We start from the raw sequence: 9,823 nt of genomic DNA on the forward strand, positions 1-9,823 counted from the left end.
CTAGGAAAATATGCTTAATATGAATGTATAAGTAGAGCCTATATCAGATTGCATGCTGTTTTTGGGGAGGGGGGAAAGGAATGGGAGGAGGAGAAAATTTAAAACTCAAAATCTTATGGAAGTGAATGTTGAAAACTAAAAATAAATAATTATCAAAAAAAAGGATATCAAGTGAAGTAAGCAGAATCAGGAAAATTATTTACACAATATTATTTACAATATACATACTATTACCTACAATAAGGTAAATTATATTGACCATATGTCACTGAAGAAGAGATTAGAAGATAGATGTACCTTTCCAAACAGTGCATATACTGTCAGATTTGGTTATTGTGTTGGTTAATTTTTCTGAACTTTTTTTCTTCTCTTTTTGATTCTCCATTACAAGGGATAACCCCCTGAGTAGGGGGCAGAGGGATATGGAAATAAAAGTGATGTAAAAACAAATGAGTTTCTACTTTGGAAGTCAAAATGCAGAGTATACTAACCTGGTTTACAAAATGAACATGTGTGTAATACTTTCTGATAATCAGCACTGAACTTCCTCGAATTTAATTGGTTAAGAATTTTGTTTCTATTTTGGGGGAAGAATCAGAACCACTTATCTAAACTGGCTCCTTATTTATAAGTTCATATACATGCTTAATTAGAAAAAATAGATGATGATCACAGTATTGTTTATACACACAAAAAGCAATGTCTTTAGGTTTTTTCTTTTGCATTTGAAGACAGTGCTACTTACCAATACATCTTGTAGCCATGGACAAAAACAACCAGAATTCTTTTGGAAGGGATCTTAGTCCATCTAACCCCCCTCATTTTAGAGATTAAAAAAAATTAAAACCTCAGGCTGAGAAAGAGTAAGTATTTTTTCTCAGGATCACCCTGCTAGCCCCAAAGTCAGGATGTACATGTGAAAAATATACTTTGTTTTGTGACCGGATGACATTTGTTCAGCAGTTCCATTTCTAACAGGAGTAGGTGTTTGTATAGGCTTAAAAGTAGTTTTCTAGATCCAGATGTCAATAACAGAGCTGGGATATTACTAGTTGCCATTCCCTTACCATCTCAGCAATATCATTTGGACCAGTCTTAGCCAGAGCAGATCCAAGTGTCACCTGAAGTAAGCTATTGACAAGTCACTGCATTGTGCTTATCACTTGCTATATAGCCTTTTAAGGTTTACAGGGTGCTTTACATGTATTATTTCATTTTATCTGTACAACAATCCTGTGAAGTAGATGCTATTATTATCCTCATTTTACATGTTGGCAGACGACGGCTGAGTGAGGTTGAGTGACTTGCCTAGGGTCACACAGCTAGTGAGACTGGATTTGAACCCAGGTCCTTCCAGACTCCATGATCAGCACTATGCACAGAACCACCTAACTTACTCCCTACCATATATACCTCTTTTCTAGTTCTCTCCCCCTCCCTTTTTCCTCTGCTCTTCTTCCACTCTCTTTGTTTACATTCTAGGTCTATCTGTTGCTCCTACAAACATTATTTGGCCCTGCCTGGAATAAAGTTAATGAAATAAGTAGCTGACTTCTGATTTTGTTGGAACAAAGTTAATGAAATACGTAGCTGACTTCTGATCTTCTTCCTCAAAACAATTAAAAAATATTTGTTAAGTACATTATAAACAGAATACTGACAAGGTGCTGAGAAGGCTACAAAGAAGTTTAAAACACAGACCCTGTCTTTTCAGGTTGCTTATAATCTAGTTGGGGAGAGAAGACAAATAAATATACATAAGTGATATCTACCAGCACAAGACAGCATAAGCGCCAAATAAGAATACTATGTAGTAATATATGTGTTCAAAGAAGAAGAGTATATGAGCTTGGGTTGTTAAAAAAGGCTTCAATGGAAGTGGATGGGGGGGGAGAGGGCAGGTAGGTGGCGAAGTGGGTAGAGCACTGGCCCTGAAGTCAGGAGAACCTGAGTTCAAATTTGGCCTCAGACACTTACTAGTCAGCTATGTGACCCTGGGCAAGTCACTTAACCCCATTGCCTTCAAAATTAAAAAAAAAAAGGAAGTGGATGGGACTTGAGTTTGGATGGAGAGAATTCAGACAATGTGGAAAGGAGTAGAGAGGTTGGTATAGGTGAAGATTGTATAAACAAAAGCAGAGCAAGAATATAAAAGGTGTGTTTGAGAGAGATTAATATAGCTAAAGCACAGCCTGCATGTAGAGCTCTTCTGGATTGTTATAGATAGAATTTTTGCTTAGGCTAAATGGTTAACGAGATGACCTCTGAAGTTTCTTCCAACTCTGTAATTCTATGATTACTTAAGAAAAGCAGGTTGGGGCCAGCTTGTGGAGAGCCTACAAAGTGACACTTCATTATGTAGTAGGCAATAGGGAGTCATAGAAAGCAGTAAGGAAGGAGAGGAGCAAAGAGTGCTTTAGGATAATTAATATGGCAGTAGTTTTTAGGATGGATTGAAAGAGGGAAATGAGTGGAAATAGGAAAGCCACTTGGGAAGCTATTAAATGATCCTGGCATAAGGTGATAAGGGTCTGAATTAGGATGATAAGAGTTTAAAATGGAAAAGGACAGAGGGTATAACATATGGGAAGCTGAGTAGATGAAAGATTCAAAGATGATAGAGGTTTTTAGTTTGGAAGATGTATATCCGATTAGGATAAAGAAGGAAATGTCAGGAAGAAGGAGCCAGTTTTGGAGGAAAGATGATAGTCAACTAGTTTCAGACATACTGAGGTTAAGTTACACTGCTCTAAAGGAATTCTTTATAAACGTTGCTCACCTTCATGTCCTCAAAATCTGTTATGCCCATCTGAGGAAGGTTTGAACAGTTAACATGGATGAGTTTCCGGCCACTGATGAAATTTGTTGTAAAACATTCCTGTTAGTACAACAAGAATGTCACTTGAAAGAGGTACTGCAGGCAGCAAAAGAAAAAAATAGAAATCATGATTGTTTCTAGTCCTATGCTTAGAAAAGCAAGCTTTATTTTTTACTTATAACTGTTTACTTTTTTTTTTCAATCCAGGCTCCCCACCTTAATTAGCCACCTGATGAAAGGTCAAATTTCCCTTTAAAAAAATACAGGTTCATTCTCCTCTCATGCTACAACCAGTACATTGTTATTCCACAATTAGTGTTTAAACTGAAGGAGAAATATACGATCTCAAATTAACATTAATTTTGATAAAACGAAGGAGAAGGAAATAAACTCTTAGTTTGAGTAACAATGAGAAAAAGGAATTGAGGATTATTTTTTAACCTTAAGACTTATAGTCAACAGCTGTTCCAAGGTATATATGACTTCCTATAAACAATGTATATATCAAAATAATATGTCTATATCTCTTGAGACCTCTTTTTCTTCATCCTTCCCAATATAATTATTACTTCCTTCTCCCTTGAATAATCTGATCCACTTTATAGCTCCCTGCCTGCCTTCCAAATACCCCAGGCCCTAATTCTGATATTCTCCCCACACTGTGGTAGACTCTTATTTGAGTCTGATTTCTCCAAACAATCTGGTGCAATTATTGTGCTAAGAACTGTACAATGGAAAATACTACTCTACTGGGTTCACTTTTCTATTTGTGTCCCCAGTGCTTAGCACAGTGCTTTGTACATTTGTTGTTACACCGTTTTTCAGCTGTGTTCGACTCTCTATGACCCCATTTAGGGTTTTCTTGGCAGAAATACTGGGGTGGTTTGCCATTTCCTTCTCCATTTCATTTTGCAGATGAATTGAGTGACTTGCCCAGGGGTCATTCAGCTAGTAAGTGTCTGAGGCCAGATTTGAACTCATGAAGCTGAGTCTTTCTGGTTGCAAGCCTAGTGCTCTATACACTGTACCATCTAGCTGCCCTTTGTACCTCCCTTCATACATAGTTAAGAACTTAATAATTGCTTCAATTCATTCATTCACTATCTTAGAAACTTAAAACTTTTTCCTGGCCTCCCCACCCCCTTTTATGGAGAAGAACTTGTAGCAACCCCACTGAGGCCCATTTCCTTGGTATTACCACAGAGCTAATTTGGTCAGTACCCATTTCTATCTCTCTTTTAACCTTAGAGTTTGGTTTTATGTTTACTTCTTTCTGTTGTCATAATTTGGTTTGATGTTTACTTCTTTTCATTGTCATAATTTTTACTGATCTCTCATTTTTCTAAAAAAGAATTTATGTTACTTTGTATAGCAAAATAAGAATTGCCCTAAGGATAAGTGCTGCCCATAAGGAAATCTAATATGTTTGGCAAAATCACTGTTTTTATTTTAATTTAAAGAGCATTCTGAGCCCTGAGACATTGTTTATTTGTTAATTTCCAATTGCCATAAAATCAAAGTCAAGCCCTATTTAATCTATTATATGTTGTCATGTGGCATATATGACATGTACACGTGTCATACATGTATGGCAAGGCATGAGTCAAGAAAACTGTTTTTCACACATAAACTTAAGAATTTTGTGTCAAATATTAGAATGTTCATTGAACTTTTTTAAAATCTTAAATTAGTATCTCTATGGAAAGAATAAACAAAAATGATTCATGTTTCAGTGACAACTGACTGTAAGGTCACTAGCATTTAAAAACTTTTAGAAATTTAACTATAGTTATAATGGGCCCAAAATATGAATTACAAATTGTGACAGTGTCTGGAACTACAGGTTGATGGTACAAGGTGTTACAGTTATTGGGAACTAGGAAGGAAATAGAGTAATTTGGCCTGGTGGTGCCTTATTATGGGAAAAAAAACCTTTCTTATAAGAGGATTCTTTCCATCACCCTTTCACACTTTATAATTTGTCAGAATTAACATTTCACTAAAATAAGTCATAATCATGACTGACATTTTTCTAATAAAATGATTTTCTAACTCCTTAAATTAAATTACTGATTCCTTAAATTAGAATGACATGATGACATATTTAGTTGCTGACATATATTAAGGGAAATGTAATCAGAGTAATCTCAGTCTTTGGTCATAGAGCTGCCATTATAACATGAAAAAGCATTGAAGAACCTATCTTGAAGACCACATGTCAAAAACATTACTACTGTAGAACTAGAGACGGAATCCTTAAATTGGGTTCACTATAAATTGTAAGGGAGGGAAGAGTTTCCAAGAACTGGGATGTCTATGTAAATTGTTCAGCTTCTTATATTTTTGGGGGGGGGGGTTAGGCAATGGGGTTAAGTGACTTGCCCAGGGTCACACAACTAGTAAGTATCAAGTGTCTGAAGTCACATTGGAATTCAGGAACTCCTGACTCCAGGGCCAGTACTCTATCCACGGCACCACCTAGCTGTCCCTGTTCAACTTCTTATTCCAGAAACCTGAGCTGAACCTTGGAATTTGAACTTCCCTGAGAAGGGAGTGAATTCCAAACTTGTGCAAAGACATCGAGTGGGAAGATGGGATGTTATATACAGAGGGCAGCAAATAGGCCAATCTGGCAGGAATGGCAGGCATAGCCCAAGTTCTGACCAAACTGGCTAACCTTTATGAGGCCTATTTTGATCTCCACACTTGCTAGCTAGCTTCATCCCCAAACTCTAATTACCTTCTATATACTTTGCATTCATGTCTTGTATTAACTTCTATGTGTAGTACCTGCTGTTTCCCCCAATAGTATATAAGGTCCTTGAAAGGAGAAGCTGTTTCATTTTTTGATGTATATCCACAGCATGTAGTATATAGTAGGTGCTTAATGAATGCTTGCTGAATGAAGGAGAAAAGGACTATAATTGGGGTGCATAATAAATACTTCAAAATATTTAAGGTTTAGTAGCCCCTTTACAATTTAGTAGATGGTGTTTGTGTTGCAGTGGCCCAGAAAATTCCTCACCTAGTGATAAACTTCCATATTTAGCTAGATTAGGACAGCAGACACAGTGTATTCTTAGGCCAGTTCCTCTGGCCCTTCTAACTTAGTAGGATATGCCAAAATTTGTGACTGCTGATTGTTTTTGTTTCTACCAGTGATTTTATCACTGCAGTGAACTTCCAACATAGAGAGGACTTAATCTTCATTCAATTTAAGAGTCTTAGAGAGTTGCCTGGAACCTGGAAAAAAAAATTAAGTGATTTGCCTCAGGGCATATAGCTAGCTAAGGCCAGCCCTTCTGTCTACTACACCAAGCTGCCCTCCTGGCAAAGCCTTCAAAAATCTAGGGTGTCACTTCCATACTACAATGATGAGGCATTGGAGGATAACTTTGTTAAATGATGCATTTAGTTCTTAAAGAACTAAAATATGCTTTGCATTTATAGAGTTGAAAGTTCTTCATACATGTATTTCTTAGATACTGTTACATCCCTAATGAGGTGTACAAGTAGTATTTATTCTCAATTTACTCCCAAGTTAAGAAATGTTTAAATGATTTTTACAATGTCACACACATCCAGTCAGCGACAGGACCAGAACTAGAAACCAAATTTCTTTAATCACAGATTCGTGCTCTTTCTATTCAATTCAAGAAATCTTTATTCATTTCTACTGAAGAAGTGAGTCAAATGCAGGGGGATGAGTGAGATAAAAAGAAATGCTATGGAAGAGAGTATATGACTTCCAGTCAGAAGACCTGAGTTGAGTCCTGGCTTCACCTCCTAGTCACTAGATTGCCAGTAAATAAATCACTTAACTTCAGCACTCTTTCCTTTATAAAATGGAGATTAATAGGGTTGGGAGAAGAAAAGCGTTTTGTAAACCATAAAACTACATATAAATTTGAGCTATTATTACCTTATATTGAGGAAACCCCAGTTGGCTAATCCACTCTGCCACATCTTCTGGGCTCCATGTGAGATAAAAAGGTTGTGTCTCAATATTTTCAGGTTTTTTTGGCTCTTGGATCTCAGGTCCTGGACTGGTTTCAGGCACAACTACTTCTCGCTTGACTTCCTCTGTGGCTTTTTTAGATTTCGTTCCATCAGAAGCTTCTTTTTTAAACTCAGTCAAGGACATCTGACCTTTTAAGGACTTGGTTCTGGCGATCCCAGGAGCCTTTGGAAATCTGATGAGTTCTTTAGGGGAGTCTATCGTACTTTCTGAGGAGGACGTCTGTGGTTCCTCATCTGTGGCTGTATCCAAAACCCTGGCTTCTATCTCAGCCTCAGCGCTTTCAATGGGACCGTCGTGTCTGCTCGACTCTGGTCTGCCTTCCCCAGGCTGAGCTTCCCGAGGGATCTCTGGCTCGAATTTCTTCTGAAGCTCAACTTCAGTGTCCTGAGAAGTCTCTGCCTCAGACCTAGGCCCCTCCTGAGGCGGCTCCGGGCCTGCTTTTTCCTCAAAGCCGGAGGTCTCCGGGTTGCCATCACTCCCAGGCTTGGACGCATCATCCCCAGGCAAACCCTCCATTGTCGCGCCGGGAGGATGACGCTCCCGGCTTCCCGGGCAACCTGCACTTCCGGGAGCGTCTCTATGGAGACCATGACTTCCGGAAGTGCCCCGTCCCAACCTTCCCCCACACCCCCTTCGCTCTTTCTGGCCATGGCCTACAACTTGTGTCTCCAAAGGGGGCACTGGTTAATGTCCCGGTTCAGTCTCCTCCTTTACCGGCCTTTCCCCCACGCCTCCTACAAGCCAGAATCGGGGCGGACGGGCCCTGAATGAAGCGGAACCTTTTTGGGGAGGGCAGCTCCTGTGGAGGCTCCTTCCGGCCCAGCGCACTAGGCTTTCGGCTCTTTCCGCCTCGTCGCGGTCTTCGGGCTTCGGCTGTTTCCGGAGTAAGTTCGTTCTCTCCTGGCTCGCTAGCTCGCAGCTGCCGCCGCTGAGCTGCGGAGTAGCTGGGTTAGGCTGGGCTGGGCTGGGCTGCAGATGTCGGACTCTCTGCTCACCTCGGGTTCTGGGTTCTTGAACCCCGCCGGTGACGGCGTAGAGGCTGGAGCCGGAGCTGGGGGCTGTCCGGCCCCCGTCGCAGGTATGTACCCCAGAAAGCTGAGAACCCCCTTAAATTGAGAGATGAAGAGGTCCTCCCAGCGCTGCCCCCTCCCTTACGTGGCTTCCCCTCACTGTCTTTTAATCTTTCTTTGTAACTCCAGCTCTGAGCACTTTGTATTTCCAAGCTCTACCAGGCACATAGTAGGATCTTAATAAATGTTTATTGTCTAACCCATGCTTGCAGCCATCGGTGTGACAGATTGTATGCTTCTACCTTCCACCCAGGAGGGGCGACCTTCCTCCATCCTTCTCCAGAGATGGACATGGTAGACACTGACCTCGCCCAGCCCCACCTCTTCAGGATAGACGCACCCTTCTCTCCCCAAAGCGCTCCCCCGCCCCCAGCCCCCTTGGTACCCGGAGGTTGCTGCTCTTGGCTGAACTTTCTTATTCCTGTTTCGGGATGTTCATGGTTCAGCTGTCCTGTCGAGCCTCAGCCCAAATGAGGGAAGTCAGGCTGATTGCCCCTAATCGCCGTCCTTGCCTCACTCTCTTTTCAGTCCCAAGTTCTGCCCTCCTCTCAGCCTGCGACTCCTTCTCAGCCCCTGACCCCTAGTATCTGTCGCCATCCCTCTCACCACCCTCCCTCAGTACCCAAGCCTTTTGCCTTTATCTGTCATTGACTCAGCTCTCTCATAGGATCATAATTTTGGAACTGGAAGGGACCTTAGATCAAGGGGTTTCTTAACTTGGAGTCCAATGAATAAATTTCATTCAGCCAACGAGCATTGATTAAGCACCTATGATATGCCAGGCACTGTGCTAAGAATTGGGGATGGATACCAAGAAAGGCAAAAGATATGCCCTCAGTGTAATAGGGATCTGTGAACTTGGATGGGAAAAAAGTGCTATCTGTTTTCACCAACCTTTGGTTTCCGTTATAATCTTGTGCATTTTTTTTTTTTTTTGCATTTAGGGGGTGTCTATGACACAAAAAAAGATTAAAAATCACCACATTAGATAGGTCATCAATTCCAATCTCTTCATTTTACAGAGGTGAAACCTAAACCTGAAGACTTTAATTGGCTTGCCTAGGTCACACAGCTTTAAGTAAATGTCTGAAACCAGAGAAACGGGGTCTTCCTGGGGCCATTTTTAGTACTCTGTAGGCTACTTCTATATACATTTAGCACTGTATACGCTACATCAACATCTAGTGCTCTATACAATATATTTACCTTTCCCTCCTCCTCTGGCTAGGCCAGCACCCAACTTACCCCCACCTCTTCCACCCCCCTTCTGCTCTTGTCCTTGGGCCCCTCTATTCAGTAGCCACTCCCTTTCCTTGCTTGTTGATCTTGCCCTAACTCACTGGCTCTTCCCTGGCTCTTGATTTAGTAGTTGGTTCCTTTAACAAGAAATACTCCAGGGGGCAGCGAGGTGGCACAGCGGATAGAGCACCGGCCCTGAAGTCAGGAAGACCTGAGTTCAAATGTGGCATTTGACCAAACACTTGACACTTACTAGCTGTGTGACCTTGGGCAAGTCACTTAACCCCAATTGCCTAAAAAAAAAAAAAGAAAAAAAGAAATATTCCAAGAACCACTCTCTTTTTTTTCATCACCCTTCCTACTCCCCTAAAAGAGGTGGGATCATTGGTGCTATTTTTGAGGAAGTAAAACAAAGTCTACTTTATCATGGCAATTATTAATCCATTTTTGAAATCAAGGTATAAATATTGTCTGTCATATTGTAACCCTCTATACTACAGAAGACTAACAATTTGGCCACCTGGAAGACCCATGATATAATTTGTCTGTTACATGGTTTTCCTTTTTCTAGAGCCAGGTATTTCTAGAGATCCCTCTCTTTCTCCCTTGTTTCTCCTATTTCTTTCTCTCTCTCTCTCTCTCTCTCTCTCTCTCTCTCTCTCTCTCTCTCTCTCT

The 9,823-nt window shown here is 40.8% G+C and overlaps 2 protein-coding genes across 3 annotated transcripts in view; one reads left to right on the forward strand and one right to left on the reverse strand.

The window, feature by feature from the left end:
- SAMD15 (sterile alpha motif domain containing 15) overlaps nucleotides 1–7,355 on the reverse strand; it is a 13,207-nt gene extending 5,852 nt beyond the window's left edge. Inside the window, exons 1-2 of the mRNA XM_027844910.1 lie at nucleotides 6,741–7,355; nucleotides 2,780–2,878 (exon numbers count right to left, since the gene is read on the reverse strand). Coding sequence (XP_027700711.1) covers nucleotides 2,780–2,878; nucleotides 6,741–7,355 — 714 coding nt within the window. The remainder of the gene's footprint in view (nucleotides 1–2,779; nucleotides 2,879–6,740) is intronic.
- A 378-nt stretch (nucleotides 7,356–7,733) lies between these two features.
- TMED8 (transmembrane p24 trafficking protein family member 8) overlaps nucleotides 7,734–9,823 on the forward strand; it is a 27,432-nt gene continuing 25,342 nt past the window's right edge. For both annotated transcript variants that reach the window (XM_027844804.1, XM_027844805.1), the window contains exon 1: nucleotides 7,734–7,917. In XM_027844804.1, the coding sequence (XP_027700605.1) occupies nucleotides 7,815–7,917 (103 nt within the window). In that variant the 5' untranslated portion in view covers nucleotides 7,734–7,814. The remainder of the gene's footprint in view (nucleotides 7,918–9,823) is intronic.

This window comes from Vombatus ursinus, unplaced genomic scaffold, assembly GCF_900497805.2.
Source record: "Vombatus ursinus unplaced genomic scaffold, bare-nosed wombat genome assembly UNPS02014945.1, whole genome shotgun sequence".
In the NCBI taxonomy this organism is placed as follows: domain Eukaryota; kingdom Metazoa; phylum Chordata; class Mammalia; order Diprotodontia; family Vombatidae; genus Vombatus; species Vombatus ursinus.